Source organism: Lolium perenne, chromosome 3 (assembly GCF_019359855.2).
Source record: "Lolium perenne isolate Kyuss_39 chromosome 3, Kyuss_2.0, whole genome shotgun sequence".
NCBI classification, from domain to species: Eukaryota; Viridiplantae; Streptophyta; class Magnoliopsida; order Poales; family Poaceae; genus Lolium; species Lolium perenne.
In genome coordinates this window covers 22,445,550-22,464,843 of record NC_067246.2, presented here as the reverse complement: position 1 = coordinate 22,464,843, position 19,294 = coordinate 22,445,550, and the positions used below count along the sequence as shown (strand labels likewise).

The window sequence follows — 19,294 nt, the reverse complement described above, 5'->3', positions numbered from 1 at the left end:
TGGATGGCATATTCAGGTTCCTCTCATTTTTCTGATCAATAATGATATATAACACTTTTGAATTGGAGTTACCAATTAAAAGTTATTAACAGATTAGTTTTGTTATTTAAAATAGAGGGAAAATGATTTATTTTAATTAGATTAAGGACTTGAACGAAATGTCCAGACAGGGGAGGGACTCCGGGTTGTTTTGTCAAACTTGCAGGGGGTTATGCTTAAAAGGTTCCGCGTTAGGGAGCGTGGGTTGATAAACAAAACGGCCAGGGGGCTTTCTGCAAGACGAAACGGCTCTGGATCTGGGGACAAAACTCACCCAGGGGGTTTCTAGACCGATCGCTGACGGGTGGGGACCAGCGGGTTGACGTGGTGCCAGCGTGGCAGAGTGTGCGGGCGAACGGAAGGTGTTTGATGCCGGGCGCGTCGCGGGGACGGCGGTGACCACGCAGGGCGTCGCGTGTGCGGGTGACTCCGTGGGCTCGAGGAGGCGGGGATGGGCGCGTTCGACGCGTGAGATGCAGGGGAGTCTGGTGGTGGTGGTGTTGGTGTCGGGGAGCCGCCGGAAAACTCGCCGGCGATGAAGACCTGCGGAGGCGACGACCGGCAACACGGTGAAGAAGCAAAACAGGAAGCAAAAGAAAAGAAGAGGATGTCCAGGGTGTGCGCGGGATTACCCTGAAGCTCGAGGTGGACTAGGAATGGGCGGAGGGAGTCCACGGTGGCCGGAATCGAGGAAATTGACCACCGGAGTCGGAGAAGGGAATCGTGAATTGGCGAGGATTCAGAGCGCCCTGACTCGATTCTTTCCACGGGGATGAAAAGGGCGTCAAGGCGGAGCTCAACGTGGTGTCGGTGTGGCACGGGGTGGACCAGAACGGTGGGGCGCCGGCGAGGAGCTCACGGGGGCTTGTAGAGAAACAAAAGGGGAGAGAGATGAGGGTTGCTGGCGGCACGAGGGAGAAAGGGAGAGGCTAGGGTTTACAGGGCATGGAGAGGGGTAAAAAGGGGAGGAGGGAGGAGCAGGTGGCGCGGTGGTTGGAGGAGGGGATGACCACGCCTCACGCGCCCTGCGTGCTCGGTGACCTGTAAAGGAAGACGACAACCACGACGGTGGCGTGCCGCTTCGTCCACAAAGGTGGGTCCTTAAGATGGGCTAGTGGGAGGTAGGTGGTGGGCCGCCGGGTGAGAGGAAAAATGGGCCAGAGAGGGAAGCCAGGGATAGAGGTGAGGGTTTTCTAAACCTTTTATTTTATTTTAGTTGAAACAATTTGAAACAAAAACAAAACAAAACAAAATAGAGAAGGATTTTGAATATGAAAACAGTGAAGTATTTTAGTTTGTTTGGTTTGAAACTTTTGTCAACAACTAGTAATAGGGTTTTGTTAAAAGAAGTGATTAGGGGAAGGTTTAATAAACCCACATGAGAGGAAAAACGAAATAGATTGGGTTTATAAAATAAATTTTATTTTGTACAACATGGATGATATGATGCATATGCCATGATGATGCATAAAAGAAAAAGAACAAACAAATCTAATAGGGTATCTACCTGGGCCGTTACAATCACCACTAACAAGGGATCGCGCCCCGAGATCCCACATCCAGGTACGGGGGAAGAGAGGTGAACTATCGGGTCTTCAGGCGACGTGTCAATCTCCTCGACACCACTAACAAGAGTTCTTGCTCCATGTAGAATGGTCGACACCACCAACAAGAAGTCATTCTTCCGCTGTTGATGATGTGCTTCTGTCGGATCCTCCGAAGATCGAACCTATTAGGATGGGGCAAAGATCATCCAACCCGCGTCAAAACCTAAGACTCGGAAAACATAGATAAGAGAGAAGACTCAAAACTCGCAAAGGTAAGAGGAGAAGGCATTTAGATAAGGAGAAAATCAGAGCTAATCAGATCTATCCAACGAATTTTCAGAAAATAGTTTGACACTCTAAACTCAACGACCGTTGGCAAGGTTATCCTACAGGCTGGACTAGTGGGGTACCGTCAACCTGAGCTCTGATAACAACTTGTGACGCCCCGGAACCGGTACCATGAGGATTCCAGCGATCCCGCCGAAATCCGCACGATATCGATTCAGAGACGCCCTCCGACACGACGTGCGCGATGAATCACACACGTGATGCCAGAGGAATTAACACGAGCGGTAACATTACAACAGGATTACAGTAGAGCCCACAAGAAACATATATTACAACAACGACTCCAACGAGTCAAGATACAAATATACAATACAAATATCCAAATCATACAGAAGATCAAATACGTCCGACTACGGACAAGATACAAATTGGACTAAGAGTTCTGAAGATAACCAGTGGCGTCCATATCCCTTCCCAGGCCAAGCCGGAAGGGTAACCTTGCTAACGTCGTCATCTTGTACCTGTCGAAGTCGGGCCATCGGTTGCCGATAAAAGGGAGGAAACAGAAGAGAAAGAGAAAAGGCGAGAGTAAGTACCAAGGAACGAACTCCGGCACGTACTTAGCGAGAATAGAAATGGCTATGCTCGCCGGGCGAATATATCGCCTGGGGCTATATGGTAGGTTTAGCGGCAGCAAAACCATAACCAATTGAGACACGCTACAACATCTGTCGACTCAGAGAAGATAAGAGAGCACACAAGGTATCAGATAAATACTACACAAACATAACCCAGCCGATTACACATATCCCCTTCAACAAAGTGAAGAGGCAATGTAAAAGGCACTCCACGGTTGACAAGTTTTATTAGGTATCGGTTGTATTAATGCTATATTACTAATCAAGTTATTATCCGATTATTAACAACAAGTATAAGGTGTAAGTTGTTCTATGATCAAGCTATACAATTCCAAGTCGTCCATAACCGCGGACACGGCTTATCGATAAGATGTACACCCTGCAGGGGTTGCCCAAATGTAACCATACGCATGCTCGACCCGCTTCTTACAGGAGATGTCTCACAACAAGACCGTTCCCAGTTCAACAAGAAAGTCTAGGGGGGGCACCCAACTAAGCTACTCGTGACGAAGTTCGGCCGTACTCCGAGACGGACCCAGATGTTGCGTAGGCGTCTAGGCGGGCACTAACGGCCAAGCACTAGATAAGTCGTCTAGCAATTATGCAGTACAGTACAGAATATAAACACCCGAATGCAACATGAAGTAAACACCCGAAGGCAACAATATATAAACATGCATGCGCCAAATAAAACCAAGGTCGTGGCCCCCTTTTCAACTGACTTGAGAAAAGGTAATGGGTGAGGGGGGTCCCAGTTAATCCCCACGCATGGGTAGAGCGCTCAATCTCGGAACAGATAACAAGAACTCGGGTCCTAGGGGACATTAGCGAGTCAAAGTTCTGATGCTTTCGCAAAGGGGCTCACAGATGCCTCTGCTTACAATTTTAGTTGTTAACAAATAAGTAAAGCATGTGTATCTCCAACAACTAATATAGCATGTGATAACCTCCCAACAACCCAACATATCTCGATAACAGATCGAGATAAACAACAGAGCCTAAACACGCCTACGACTCGCAAGGCTCAAACATCAAGCAACGGCTATGTGTAAGGAATGATACATATAGGATTATTATGGTAAACAAGTGGAATAGGACACGTGACTCGATAAAGAAGCGCAACCTACGTATAGCAGTGCGAGGGAGAGCAAAGTGTAAAATAGGTGAGAGAGAGGGCTCGCCTGGAAAAGCTGCAGAAGAACTTGTCGAAGAACTCGTCGTATCTCACATCAACACTTCGTGATCCTATCCGGGAAGAAGCAAATGCTACAACAAACAACTGATGCAAATCTTACTACTACTGATAAAGAAGATCCAGCATGATCAAATGCATGCATGCATGACATGGCAGATATGATGCGATGCAACTTATCCATTTAAGCGGAGTCGGAATCCCGGACAAACAATTAGAGTTGAAGTTGCATTTTTTACCGCCAAAATTAAGGATGGATTAGCATAGCAATCATGGCAGGGGTGAGCTACATCAAAGTTAAATGGAATCGGGACGACATTTATATAATATCCCACATATTCCATATGTTACATATTAGGTGGTAATGCAAACTATCACGAGATGGTATGAAGCATGATGCAACAGCAGCCATGGATGGCATATTCAGGTTCCCGGATGAAGCCTGGTGACCGGGTGTATACGTGAGCACGCGGTGAGAGACTGACACGTGTCTGACGGTGTTAGGTTTGCCGTTAGATGATAACTAGTTAGAAAATAAATAGTGTGCCTTCGTAAGTACTGCTGTTTTTTTCCGATAAAGAAAGAAAATAAGTACTACCGCTCCGGACTGAACAATCTTGAAAAATAAAATAGTACACTAATACGAGAAATTCCGGGAGCGTTTCCAAAATTCATAAACTGTATTGAATTTTATTGGTTCCCGCTGGTAATTAGCCAACAAATACAATCATGCATATAGTCAGTTTACCAAAACCAGATTAAGCTACAAATTACAAGGCCAAAATTGGTAACTGAAACTCTGTGAACATCGTTGTTCCAAGTATCAAATAATCCATCAAAAAATAGTTGTATCAACATGTTCTGAATATGGAGACAAGCATCATCTGCACTCACGGGCAAAATGCTCTTGCGGTCCTTTGGGTCATGATGACGATCAACAATTCCAGGATACTTGGAAAAACTTGAAGCAGTGAATTTTTCTTCGTCGAGCTTCAGTCTTCCAGATCGGAAAAAACAAGAAAGGGCAAAGTGAATTAAAAAAACGATCTCTCTGTTTACACCTCAACTGAACAACCGGAGATTAATCGGGAAGAAATTTACCATCCTAAAAACGAACACACAGCCAAGCGCTAGAGCTGTTTTACTCGATGCACTAATCCACCGGGAGTCGGATGCACCAAGCCTGCATCGAGCGCGGGCGACAACGCGCTCCCAGGTGAAGCGAGGGACGGGCCAGCTCCCCCCATCCCGATGGCATGGCATGAGCGCAGCTCGGGAGTGTGGAACCTGGCGGATCTGGTAGCGGCGGTGCCGGCCGTGGCGCTGAACCAGGTCATTGTTGTCCTCCCATGGCGCTCCTCCTCCTCCAAATAAATCGAATCAAAATCAATCAATCAAACCGAGCAATGGCGCGAAACACATGACAGTATAAAAATGGTAAGGGCGTAAGGTACAGCTACAGAGTTGGCTAAGCTGTTACCTCAACAATGTCTCGGCTAAGTTGCGTGTTTCTGCAGATTCAAAAGAAGGGAGCAGAGATTTCTGCCTGCAAAATTGGAATGCTGTTTAGCAGCAACGATAGATTTGGACAACGTAATCTACACAGACTAGTCTAATACCACTACTTGGCAAGTTGGCATGCATCCACCTGAGAAAGCCACAGCTAGAAAGCTACCACAAAGGAGAGTCGTTCCTAACTTTGGTCCAGTCAACTAAAATGCGCGATGTCAAAATAAGGTGAGCGACAGGAACTGTCAATCCTGTACTAGGTAGGATCCAGTTAGAAATGAAGCAGATACTATCAGGAAATGCCAATCAACTAAACTGAACTGCACTGCGCTGAAAGATAACTCTAATGTAAGAACATCCCAAAATTGTTTAGCTCATCTTAGCATTTTCTGAATTGGGCTAATCTTAGGACGTCGTCGCTGCAGTAGTTCAGATAGAAGAGGTCATGCAAACTAGCTGTAACTTGAGTCAAGCAAGCAAGCAACGAGTCTTACGGCGGCCCAGCCTCCATTGCCCCGTTACGGAACTCGACATTTCTATCCTGCACCCGAAAACCAACAGCAAAAACCGTCAGTTCTCCGCAGCCAGCCATGAACAAAGCAGAAACATGGAACTATGGAAGCCTTCGGGAGAAGGTCGAATTTAATTAATTAATTAATTACCAGACGCTCGTACTGCTCGAACACGGCGAGGTCAGCGCCGCCGTTGGCGCGGGCGCTGTCGGCGGGGCCTGATCCGGGCGGTGCGTCCTCTTCATCGTCGTCGTCGTCATCTCCGTCGCCCTTGGGCTGGTGGCGGATGCCGAGGCCCGCGTCGTAGTAGCGCTCGAAATCCTGCGCCGATGTCGGCCGGGGCGATTGGGGACAGCGAGATCTCAGCACGGGAGAGCAGGATGAAGAGCGTAGGCGGCCGCGGGTGAATTGTTTACCTCGAAGGACCAGCGGGTAATGGAGGGCTCGTCGTCGGCGGCCATGGCGAGCGAGTGGGCTCGCCGAGGCGACGGTGTCACGTGCGCGCGGCCGGTCCTCTCGACGACCGGACGCGACAGCTCCCGAAGCAGCTGAGGCGTCTGGCGTTTGGCGTCGGGTTGTTGGCAATAAACAAACGGAACACGCTGGAGAGCAGGCCGGCGGCGGCGTTTCTGGCCAGGACGGTGGCGCTCTGATTCTTGGCCGGGCAGGGGATTAGGCGGAGGTGACCTGAGGCTTGGCGGCGATGGGCTCTAGGCCGGCGTGGAGGAAGGATCGACCTCCCGTCCCGGAGCATGGCTGGCGGCGTTTTTGTGGTGATCTGGAGAGGGGGCGAGAGAAAAGTGTGGTTCAGAGAAAGAACGAGGGGATAAGGTGCATCGGGTACGAAGGGAAGGGAGCGTGGGAGAGAAAGGATTAACGCCGTATGGTTGCCATTAGCAAAAAATGAATCTCAAGGTTGATCCAACGGCAGCTAGGGCGTGCTCACGTATACACCCGGTCACCAAATCCACTCTTCAGGTTCCTCTCATTTTTCTGATCAATAATGATATATAACACTTTTTAATCGGAGTTACCAATTAAAAGTTATTAACAGATTAGTTTTGTTATTTAAAATAGAGGGAAAAGGATTTATTTTAATTAGATTAAGGACTTGAACGAAAGGTCCAGACTTGGGAGGGACCCCGGGTTGTTTTATCAAACTTGTAGGGGGTTATGTTTAAAAGGTTCCGCGTCAGGGAGCGCGGGTTGATAAACAAAACATCCAGGGGGCTTTCTGCAAGACGAAACGGATCTGGATTGGGGGACAAAACACACCCAGGGGGTTTCTAGCCCGGTCGTTCGACGCGTGAGATGCAGGGGAGTCTGGTGGTGGTGGTTTTGGTGTCGGGGAGCCGCCGGTAAACTTGCCGGCGACGAAGACCTGCGGAGGCGACGACCGGAAACACGGTGAAGAAGCAAAACAGGAAGCAAAAGAAAAGAAGAGGATGTCCAGGATGTGCGCGGGATTACCCTGAAGCTCGAGGTGGACTCAGACTGGGCGGAGGGAGTCCACGGTGGCCGGAATCGAGGAAATTGACCGCCAGAGTCGGAGAATGGAATCACGAATTGGCGAGGATTCAGGGCGCTCTGACTCGATTCTTTGCACGGGGATGAAGAGGGCGTCAAGGCGGAGCTCAACGTGGTGTCGGTGTGGCACGGGGTGGACCAGAACGGTGCGGCGCCGGCGAGGAGCTCACGGGGGCTTGCAGAGAAACAAAAGGGGAGAGAGATGAGGGTTGCTGGCGGCGCGAGGGAGAAAGGGAGATGCTAGGGTTTCTAGGGCATGGAGAGGGGTAAAAAGGGGAGGAGGGAGGAGCAGGTGGCGCGGTGGTTGGAGGAGGGGGGGACCACGCCTCACGCGCCCTGCGTGCTCGGTGACCTGTAAAGGAAGACGACAACCACGACGGTGGCGTACCGCTTCGTCCACAGAGGTGGGCCGATAAGATGGGTGACATAGGCATCCCCAATGGGCCTGCCAAAGATGGTACCCGGGGTTTACTGAAGGCCCATGACTCGAAGAATATGAAGTTCGGAAGCCCAAGATAGCATTAAGGAAAGCTAGAGTTGTATTAGGAAATATAGACTTGTAATCTTGCGGGACGGGTCAGAAACCCTCCCGGACTCTGTAACTTGTGTATCACGAATCCCTCGGCTCCCCCTCCTATATAAGGGGGAGTCGAGGGACAAAGAAAGCATCGATTCATTGTCTCACGAAATCCTAGTTTTCATAATCGTCGAGTACTTTTCGGCTGAAACCTTCGAGATCTACTTGCCCTCTACTTCCAACTAAACCCTAGTCTACAATCTGTAGGCATTGATAAGTTAATCCCTTGTCAATTGGCGCCGTCTGTGGGAATTAGAGGTGTCAAGGAGCTGATCTCGATGGCACGTTCAAGATCGTCGACTTCATCAACTGCAAGCAAAGCGATGGACAGAGGTAAACAGATCGAAACTGGTCTAGTCGATTTTGTTCCACACCCGCCCTCCCATTTGGATGCATATGCGTATCTGGAGGATCCCATGGAGATGACGTTCGGAAGGTTCCACTTTCGCGTCGAGAAAGAAGGAGCGTATCGTCTCGAAGTTCCGATCTCGTCGGGATTATCAACGGTCGATCCCGATTTTTCGAGCTCGACACCATCAGTCGAGTCAGGCGACGAGGAGACTTCATCGCCATGCTTCATCAGCACGAGGGCAAGTGAAAAACTCACCAAGATCTTCAGCGACATGTCCTTCGAGTCGTCTGCGGACTCCAATATAAGCAGCGATTCTGACAGTGTCGACAGTTTCGATTTCATCGACAAATCGATCACTGTCGGAAAGGTCTTCGCCGGTCTATACGACGGTGTCACCAATCTCGACAAACAACAAAAAATAAAGTATCATCAGATCTATGCAATTGGAGAAACAAGCCGACCTCGGGAGGAGACATTAGAAAATTTCGACGACGCGGGAAATCCGTATGTCGATCCTGCAGATCTCACGCGAGGTCTAGGAATAAAATATATCGGCGCAGGGACGCGAGAGATGGTGCGATTTCCGCAGGCAGTATGGGATCGAGTCGAAAGAGCTATCAATGGTACAGAGCCGATGACTGTAACAACGACATCCGAGGAGTTACAAGCATATAAATATAGGCTCGCACGTACCAGGCGAGAACTCGAGAAACAGAAGATCGCGTTGGACAGGAGGCAAGAAGCAGCATCAGCATCGAGTAGGCGAAGAGCGGAGCTGAGTCGACAATCAGGTACTTCGTTGAAGCAATCACAGAGAGGCTCGCAACAGGGCAAGGTCTCGACTAAACAACATACCTGAAGCTGAGAGGGAGAATCTAGTCCAAAACCTCGACATGTCCTTTATGTCGATAGACACGAGGGGGAACATTATCCCTAAGACGCCAGAAGCGGGGTACATGGCGACGCAAGCCTTCATCCTCGCGTCCAAACCACCTGCCGGAGATCCAAGAGAGGCACTATACAATATGGCTATGGCGGGAGTTGGAGCCATGGGAGCGGCGTTTGTAAATTCACCTCCCAAAGGATCAGCAAGGCAAAATAGTCCACGACCTGCTGCAGCAGCACCAGTTCCCGAAAGAACAAGCGGAGCAAGAGACACAGAAATTCAAGCAAGGGTAGACAGGGCACGACAAAATAGAAGAGAGCATCGGCATTCTCCAGACATAGCTGAAGAGGATATGTGTGGGCTACCATGTTTTACGAGGAGGGTCCAAAAAACTCGGGTGCCTTCAGGGTTTAAGTTACCCGATAATTTCAAAAAATTCGATGGTCTACAAGATCCTGAGGATTGGCTAGTCGATTATCTCGAGACAGTGAAGCTGATAGGCGGGACAAGGGCAACAGCCATGCAAAGAATTCAAGTATACCTGAGCGGAGCTGCAAGGTCTTGGATAAAGAAGCTTCCTCCGGGGTCCATCGACAGCTGGGATGACTTTGAGGATATATTCGTCAAGAAATTCCGGTCCACCTGCAAAAAGCCCGCATCGCTAGAGGAGTTGAGGTCGTGTCGACAAAAGCATGATGAATCTATGAGGAAGTACATCCAGAGGTGGAATATCATTAAAAACTCGGCAGAGAACATATCTGAGGAGAGGGCAATAAATGCGTTTGTGGCGGGAATCCGACGAGGAGATTTCGTCGAAGATTTGGGGAGAACTAACCCACAAACAGTATCAGCGTTAATGGAGATAGCAAATAGGTGGGCAGATGGAGAAGATGCTGTTCACAATAAGCGACATAGTTCACCAGAGGAGGACAGCAGTCGAAATTTTCAAAATAGACGACGTTTTTCTCGACAGTTCTCGAGTTATGATGCTCCTGGCCAAATATCGGCTGGTTTTCAAGGAAGCAGTGGAGGAAGCAATAGATATGACTACCAAAGAAGCAACGAGCAGTAAGGCGACAATAGAGATGATTCCCGAAACAACAGGCAAAATAGTGGACCAAGGTTCCAGAGACCGTATGTATCTCTCGAGGATATGATGAACGTCCCATGTCAGATGCACTTCTATGTCGACAATAATGGGAAAAGGCAGTCAGGACATTTGCAGAAGGATTGTCGAAATTTTCAAGCAATGTTGAGGTTCGCAGGGCAAGCCAATGCTCAGGCAGCAAGTCGAAATCCTCAGGGACCTAGGAGTGAGATCCACCTACCACCTCCTCCCGCAATTACAGACGAAAATCGACACCAGCTCAGAATAGCGGCAGCACCACACCCACCTCCATATGTCGACCCCAACTCCAACGGTGCGGTGTCGATGATTCAGAAGGCTAGGCCATCTAACAGGGCTCAGAAAGTAATCCCGCGACAAGTCTTCATGGCAGAGAAGATGCCTCCACCAACGATTGATTACCTAAACTGGTCAGGACAAGACATTGGCTTGACAATTGCGGATCACCCGCAGCAAGTTCCTCGACCAGGGCAGTCAACACTTATCTTACCAGCAGTAATCGCAGGATTCGACGTATCTCGAGTATTCATAGATGGAGGCAGCAGTCTAAACCTTATGTACGCAGATACACTAAGGAAGATGAACATATCCCTGGCAAACCTTAAGCCTACGGACACACGTTTCCACGGCATCACACCAGAGAAGCCAAGTTATCCATTGGGGAAGATCAATCTCGACGTTCAGTTTGGCACTCGAGAAAACTACAAAATAGAAAGACTGGAGTTCGAAGTTGTTGATTTCCCGTCGCAATACCACGCCTTGTTGGGACGACCAACATATGCCAGGTTTATGGCGGTACCACACTACACGTACCTGCTATGGAGGCTACCTGGACCTAAGGGACCAATTACAGTTAAAGGCAGTTTTGCGTTAGCTGATAAATGCGACAAGGATTTCAATAGACTGTCAGAAACTTTCGGGATGCAGGCAGAATATATGGCGTCAAGGCTCACAACGGATTATGATGTGTTACCAGATGTAGGAAGGCCTCTCAGGGAGCCAACCTTTAGCACTATGAAAGATTCCAAGGAGGTGCAGATTCACCCGACAGATCCAAAGAAAACGACGTCCATTGCAACAGACATGGACCTCGCATAGGAAAGCGCGCTCGTCGAGTTCCTTCGTGAGCACTGGAAAATCTTCGCATGGTGTCCAGCTGACATGCCAGGAGTACCCAGAGACCAATCAAACAACCTTTGCGGCGTTTTTCGGAACCAAACCGCAAAACTATGCTGTCAGAAATTGATCGACCCAGAGAAGCTGGTTTCATCAAAGAACTACATACAGAAGCCACATGGGTAGCTAGCCTAGTGTTGGTGCCGAAGAAAAACACGAAAGTCCTTTGCATGTGCGTCGACTTCACGTGTCTCAATAAACATTGTCTAAAGGATCACTTTCCCCTCCCAAGGATCGATCAAATTATCGACTCCACGGCAGGCTGTGAACGTCTTTCCTTTCTGGACGCATATTCTGGTTATAACCAGATCAGATTAAAAGAAGAAGATGAGGTCAAGACAGCGTTCATAACACCTTATGGCGTGTTTTGTTACAAAACAATGTCTTTTGGTTTGAAAAACGCGGGAGCAACATATCAGCGGATGATGCAGAAGTGCCTTGCAACATAGATTGGAAAAAACATACAAGTATATATCGACGATGTCGTCATAACAACAAACAAAGGGTCAACACTGATCGAGAATCTAAAGGAAACTTTCGACAACCTAGACAAGTTCTGCCTCAAGCTAAACCCGACAAAGTGCTCCTTCGGCGTCCCTGCGGGAGAACTTCTCGGGTTCTTAGTTTCAGCAAGGGGGATTGAAGCCAATCCAGAAGAAATACAAGCTATCGTAACAATGAGAAAGCCAACAAAGTTAAAAGAAATACATCAACTAACTGGGCGAGTCGCAGCTTTGAGCAGATTCGTCGCCAGGTTAGGAGAAAAGGCGTTGCCATTCTACGCCTTGATCAAGCAGGGAGAGAAGTTTCAATGGAACGAAGAGGCAGATAGAGCTTTCGAAGATCTCAAGCGTACAATCTCGACACCACCAATTTTGGTGGCGCCTAAGGAAAAAGAACCTCTGTTATTATACATTGCAGCCACGCCTCAGGTGGTTAGCATAGCACTCGTAGTCGAAAGAGAGGAAGAAGGGAAACTCCATGGAGTACAGAGGCCAGTATACTTCATCAGCGAAGTTTTATCGCCTTCAAAACAGCGGTATCCGCAGTACCAGAAGCTAGCATATGGAGTGTTTACAACCGCAAGAAAATTGCGGCACTATTTTTCGGCACACCCGATAATAGTGGTCAATGAGGCGCCTTTATCCAATATATTAAACAATCCAGAAGCCACGGGTCGTGTCTCCCTTTGGGGAATAGAACTTTCCCCTCGGGACATCACATATGAAAAAAGAAAAGCAATAAAGTCGCAGATTCTACCAGACTTCATCGCAGAGTGGATGGAGTTGCAAAATACATGACCACCGGATTTATCGAGAACTTGGACTATGAACTTCGACGGGTCCAAGAGATTGGAAGGAGCTGGGGCAGGCGTGATACTAATATCACCTGAAGGAGACAAACTGAAGTATGCCTTGCGGATGATGTTCCCAAACGCATCTAACAATGAGGCAGAATACGAAGCTCTCATACATGGGATGAAGATGGCGAAGGCTTGTGGCGCGACTCGATTAAAAATCTTCGGCGACTCGCAGCTGGTGGCTCAGCAAGTCATGAATCAATGTGATGCAGTCAATGATAGTATGATAGCATACAAGGAAGTATACAACGAGCTAGAGAAGCTGTTTGATGGATGCGAGATAAATCACATCAGCAGGCTGAGAAATGATGAAGTCGATGTTCTTGCAAACATCGGGTCGCAGTGTCTCGCAATTCCACCAGGCGTATTTTGGGAGGAGATAGCTGAGAGATCTACGAAGTCGAAAAAATCAAAAAAGAAGGAGAAGGACAAGAAACCCTCGGGGGCTACAAAAGAAGCACCAGAAGAAGAAGAGGAACAAGACCTAGTAATGATGGTGCAAATTCCATGGATGCAGGTGTACATATCATACATCCTAAGGAAAGAAATACCCGACGATCTAGTTGAAGCAAGGCGAGTTATCAGACGATCTAAAGCCTTTACTGTGGTCAAAGGGGAGCTATACAAATGAAGTATTTCGGGAGTGTTGCAAAGATGTGTCACACCCGAAGAAGGAAGGATGATCTTGAAGGATGTACACGAAGGAATTTGTGATCATCACGCAAGCAGTCGAGCTATAGTAGCCAAGGTTTTTAGAGCAGGATTTTATTGGCTGACAGCAATCGGGGACGCGAAGGAAATAGTTCGTACTTGCGACTCGTGCCAGAGATTTGCCGCAAAACCTCACTCTCCGGCAGCAGAGCTGATGCCAATACCATTGTCTTGGCCCTTTGCTCAGTGGGGCCTTGATATGGTGGGAAAACTACACAAAGCTTCGCTAGGGGGATACGAGTACATGCTCGTCGCTGTCGACAAATTTACAAAGTGGATAGAAGCGAAGCCGATAAATTCGCCAGACGGAGCATCTGTCGTTAAGTTCGTGAAAAGTATCGTCTTCAGGTTTGGAGTACCTCACAGCATCGTCACGAACAATGGTAGTAACTTCACATCCAAGGAGTTCAAGGCATATTGTGCAGAGGTAGGTATCAAACTACACTTTGCGTCAGTTGCACACCCGCAGACCAATGGCCAAGTCGAGAAAGCCAATGGTATCATCTGCAATGGTATCAAGAAGCGTCTATTGGCACCACTGGAAAAGCTCGACATACTTGGCCAGAAGAGTTGCCCAGTGTGTTATGGAGTATCCGAACAACACCAAATACAGCGACACAGGAAACTCCGTTCTTCCTGGTCCATGGAGCTGAAGCAGTACTGCCAATCGAAATAGAGCACGATTCTCCATGAGTCACGGAATACGATGAAGAAACTTCGAGAAAAGCACTGGAGGATGATGTCGATGCACTTGATAAAGCTCGAGATGGAGTGTTATCACGGGTCACCAAGTATCAGCAAGATCTGAAAAACTACCACAGTCAACGTTTGCGACCAAGATCCTTCCAGGTGGGAGACTTAGTTCTTCGACTCACGCAAAAAAGTCATGAGAAACTCGAGTCGCCATGGCTTGGCCCGTACATCATCATAGAAGTAATCGAAGGAGGAGCATACAGGATAAAGGACAAGAAGACAGGGGTTGCCGAACAAAACCCCTGGAATGTGGCGCAACTCAGGCGGTTCTACGCCTAGAGTCAAAATATAGTTCCTCCTTTGTAAAAACACAATGTACTGAAAAGCCCGCGAGCTTTGAGGCGCACTCTTTTCCTTTTTAGGGCACCGAGTGGGACTGGAAAGGTTTTTAATGAGGCGGGCTCGCGGTGCTGCAATATAGTAAAGATATTGATGACATACATCTTCTTTTTCGACACGCTCGGGGGCTCAAGCCCGACAATTACAATATAGTTCTCCAAAATTACAAAAAAGATAGTTTTGCCTTGGTACAAAATACCTCACAAGTCAATAAAGATACAAAATAGTGATCAACAAAAAGCTCGGGGGCTAGTACCCGCAAATACAATATACAAAATATTTGCCTTGGTTTAACCTCGCAAATACAATATAGAAAATTGCCACCGAAACACTCGGGGTCTAAGGAAAAAATATATATCTTTTGTTCTACAATATAGTTCCTCTCGACAAAGAAAGTTATCTACCGAAGAAATAAAATTAGTCATGCTTCAATACATCGTCAATGGTGACTTTGCCTTCTTCGGCAGAGGCACACAGAAAATCGGCATAGTGGCCATCTGCAAAAAAGTCGGCGTCCATTCGAAGAAGATCACTAATTATTTATTCGGCCACAGGCGTAACTACTGCATCAATCTTATCGACACCCATCCTTCGTCGCTTCAGCCTATCATGAACTTTTTCTACCACCTTGGTCATATCAAGTTTTGAGTGGCAAATCTGAGGCATGGGCAAACCTGGCGCCAGCTATTAGTTGAGCTCTCACAAAACCATGGATTTTGTGGGAGTCTTCGAATTTTTCCATCAGCTCAGGAAGAGTCTTTGGCTGAACATTCCGAGGAAACATGGAATTGTAAACCATGGACAACGTCTTGGTACAGAAGTCAAGGAATTCACGAACTTGGCATGCACGATCTTGAAATCTGACGATTTGTCGGGTGCGTTCAGGGGTAGCCCAAAAAAGGATGCCATGGTCAAGCGCAAGGTTAATAAGATAATTTGATCTTGTGTCAACTCGTTGATCTTCAGCACCAGCGTCTAAAAAGGGACCTACTTGGCGACAGCACACCAGTTAAAGATAAAAAACAGGCAAAGGAAAAGAGGAAGGTTAAGGTTGAAAGACATACCCGCCATATCCTGACTTGCTTCAGTCATCAACTCAAGCATGCAATTTTCTCGAGAAGCAGCTTGCGCAGCTTCAGCAACTGCAGTTTCCTTCAATGCCATGGCCTCTTGAGCTTGTTGAATAGCAAGTTTTTCCCTTTCAGAAGATCTTCGAGATTTCTCCATTATCACGAGAGCTTGTTTTTCATCGACTGCAACTGTTGACGGAGTTCGTCTAAATCTTCAGTATGTGCAGCACTCGAAGAACCTTCAATAAACTCGCCAGCAGGAGACTTTTTCGAGTAAGATGCAGTAGGCAATACAGTGGATGAAGGCACCACAGTATAGTTGTCAAAAATCAACTGGAAAGAAAAACTTCGATATCAATAACTTGGCAACATAGCTTTTCCATTAATAAGGTCAGATATTTACATAGGTATTACAAGAGAAAGTTCCTAGTGAACAAGTGGGGCAGTTGTCGCCAAAACTATTATTGCGACAACATCAAAAGAAAGATAGCAAAACAAAAAAGGAAAAGTGGTCTACTTGACCTCCGTCTTCGACGAACTAGGAGTTGGAGTTGGCTTGAGTCCATGGAAGGCAAGGATTTTCTTCGAATTTGGCTTGGCAGCCTTGATCAAAGATTGCCATTTCTTCGTCTCCATCTTCTGCACATCGCCAACCTTGGCCCAGTCGACGTTTTGCTGGCTGTCAGCAACCAAGGCGATGGTGCCTTCAACACCAACCTTCAGGCCTTCTTGTCGAAGACCATGCCCAAGATCTTCTTCAAAATTGAAGCACTTGGCTAGAGCAGCAAAAGTGTTGGGCTTTTCTTTCTTCGCGAAGAAGAACGGAAAAATCCGCGACAAGCTCGACTCGACATCAGCAATGCCTTGACGTGCTTTGTCTGCATTAATCTCGAGGAGGGAGAGCGCATCGAGAAGGCGATCATCTTCAGGACTTTCGAGCTCATATTCTTGATGCGTCCTCCCTGATAACGCAAAATATAGCTCGTCACAAACAACACGACAAGAAAAGCATGGGTATTCGAAGAACAAAAATGGTTAGAGCACTTACTAACAAAACATCGACTCTGTGACTCTAAACGCGAGATGATGTCTTCCTCGCGGGCAGTTTGCTGAGTGATGTTATCACTCATAGAGATTTCCGCGTCATGAAGTCTTTTTCGAAGATCTTCAACAACGGCGACACTTGATTCAGCTTTCCTGCGAGCCTTTTCGCTTTGCTCCAATTTAAGAGCAAGCGCATCAGCGCATTTGTTGGCTTCGGCAAGGTTGGCTGGCGAAACAATTGACAATAACGATTGTCATGACAAAAATATGATGGAGGGTATTGAACCAAAGAGAGTAGCAAAAATAGTACCTTCAAGTTTGTTTACTTGATCATGGTACCCAACAAATTGGGTACCGAGACGAATAAACTCCTTCATCAAAGGCTGAAGAGAGAGCCAAAGAAAGACAAATCAATATAGTGTGCGAAAGTTCGACAGCAGCAAGCAAAAAAGAAGAAAAACACAAAAGAGACCCAAAAAATATCAGCACAAAAAAGAAGAAGCAAGGGAAACTTACATGATCCAGTGAAGGAGTCGTGGAACCACCAAATAGTTGGGTGGTTTCCTTGGGTGGCTCAACCCTGGCTCTCTTCGGTGAAGGGGCACGGGGGCTTGCAGCTGGAGCAGTAAGCTCGACATCTTGTTGAGGAGTCGAGGTTTCATCTCCATCAGGTGGAGCCTCCGAGATAACCAAAGTACGAGACGTGCTCGTTCGAGCAGTCACGTCAATGGGGGCATTTTCATCCTCGTCATCACTGCAATAAATAGGCTACAGTATAAGAAACAACATAGACAAAATATCGAGAGCAAAGAGTAACAGAAAACTTACGAGCTGATAAGGGCAGCCTCATAAGGGTTTAAAGTTGTCCTTTCTTCAGTAGGAGCAACTTCTTCGGCATGAGATGTGCCGGCTTTGGACGTGCCAGTGTCGACAACTTCAATCCTCTTTCTTTTGTTCCCTGGGGAAACAGCAGAAGGAAGAGAATGTGTCGACTCGCTGGCGTCAGATTCAACTTCTTTTTCAGAGGAAGCCGCAGATTTGTGAGAACCTGCGACTTCACTCTCAGGGTGAGAAGTACCCTGGTTGTCGTCAGTGACAACAGCCTGTTCTTCGACTTCTCCATCTTCAGGAAGAGGAGGAAGGTAAGCTAGAGTTGGATGATTCTACAGACAAAAGTCGACAAGAAAAGTTATGCAGGGTTGTCAGTAAAAATAGCAGTCGACAAAAAGAAAAATATTCGGGAAGACAAAAAAGTCTAGAGGACAAGATACAAGTCGAAGAAAATACCTGGGGGAGAGGATTGGTGGCACTGTATGGCTCCACGCGGCAAGAAGATGGAATAGGGTCCTTCTTGCTGTGCGATGAAATTCTTCGAATAAGTTTCTCCAAGTCCTTTACAGAAAGATCCTTGGAGAGCCTGTTAGCATCTTTTTCGCCAGCATAAGTCCAAAGGGGATTTTTGCGAGCCTGCAGAGGCTGCACCCTAATCCTAAGGAAATAAGCTGTGATTTGGATACCCGACAGTTCCTTGCCACGGGTGTTCTGAAGCTCATGGATACGAGACATCAGGGCCTCTGTCGCCGTTTATTCTTCTTCGGTAGCTTCAGCGTCCCAGGAACGGCGGCGAAGAATCTTGGCGCTTCCATCAAAAGGAGCTATGTTATGCTCCACAGAGTTGGCACTTTCTTCGTGCACATAGAGCCATCTTTTGCGCCACCCTTGAACGGAGTCGGGGAATTTGACGTCAAAATACTCGACGTCAGAGCGAACGCAGATGACAACACCGCCTATGTTGTAGGCGATGTTGTGGGAGCCATTGCGGTGGAGGCAGAAGATGCGCTTCCACAGAGCCCAGTTAGGAGGGACTCCGAGGAAGCACTCGCAGAGGGTGATGAAAATTGCGACATGGAGGATGGACTTGGGGGTCAGCTGATGTAGCTGCACCCCATAGACAAAGAGGAGGCCGCGGAGGAAATCATGAATGGGGGTGAAGAGACCGCGAATGAGATGGTCGACAAAACTAACCCGATACTCAATTGGAGGTGAGGGGTAGCTTTCTTCGCTGGGGAAGCGAATGGCGCCATCTTTATTCATGAGCTCAAGTTTCTTCATCAAGTTCATGTCTTGGTTGGAGATTTTGGATCTCTCCCACTCCAGATCCTCAGCAGCCATCTTGGATTCGGGAGTCCTGTGGCGAGTGAGTCGCGCGCGTGGTGGCATCAACAATGGCGAACGCGCGAAGTTTGGGCGTGGATGATCTCAGGAAGCACTGGGCGCAATGGAGGTTTTTGCAGAGGAGAGCAGAGGTGCGGCGCGAGCGAAGAGGTGAACGAAGGAAAAAGAAGGATTTATATAGGGATTTGGCGAAGCAATGCACCGTTGGATGGAAAATTGTGCGGTGGATACTGCACTCATAACTAAGGGGTAAAAAGGTATTTTTACTGTGAAGGAACATAACAGGCACTACAATACGTGCGCCCGGAAAAGCGGAGGACGTGTGTCCCCCACTTGCACGACGTGTAAAATTGACGAGAAATTTGGACCCACAAGACAGAGAGAGAGAGCAGCACTCGCGCTTTCCGGATGCGGCGATCGTGGCTATCGTTAGTAGTGAGGTCACTTTGACTAAGGGAAAAATCTCGACAGTG

At 47.8% G+C, this 19,294-nt stretch overlaps 1 protein-coding gene across 3 annotated transcripts; it reads right to left on the bottom strand.

Moving 5' to 3' along the window:
• Positions 1–4,374: 4,374 nt before the first annotated feature.
• LOC127340917 (uncharacterized) lies at positions 4,375–6,476 on the bottom strand. 3 transcript variants are annotated; one of them, XR_007875019.2, is made up of 6 exons: positions 6,142–6,476; positions 5,876–6,046; positions 5,708–5,754; positions 5,185–5,250; positions 4,806–5,068; positions 4,375–4,701 (listed from the first exon to the last, which is right to left on the bottom strand). XR_007875019.2 is itself a non-coding variant. In XM_051366688.2 (5 exons), exons 1-5 carry the CDS (start codon positions 6,184–6,186, stop codon positions 5,038–5,040), a joined length of 360 nt encoding a protein of 119 aa, XP_051222648.1. In that variant the 5' UTR covers positions 6,187–6,476; the 3' UTR covers positions 4,375–5,037. The 3 variants fall into 3 exon arrangements, 2 of the variants coding, with proteins under 2 accessions (XP_051222648.1, XP_051222649.1); XM_051366688.2 differs by having other exon boundaries at positions 4,375–5,068; XM_051366689.2 differs by having other exon boundaries at positions 4,375–5,065.
• Positions 6,477–19,294: the final 12,818 nt, after the last annotated feature.

Excerpts from the sequence above, each read along its gene's own strand:
- LOC127340917 (XM_051366688.2), bottom strand. The coding sequence starts at position 6,186 with ATGGCCGCCGACGACGAGCCCTCCATTACCCGCTGGTCCTTCGAG. Across the intron at positions 5,251-5,707 it reads GCAATGGAGGCTGGGCCGCC|GCAGAAATCTCTGCTCCCTT; the intron begins GTAAGACTCGTT and ends CCAATTTTGCAG. Across the intron at positions 5,069-5,184 it reads TTAGCCGAGACATTGTTGAG|GAGGAGGAGCGCCATGGGAG; the intron begins GTAACAGCTTAG and ends ATTTATTTGGAG.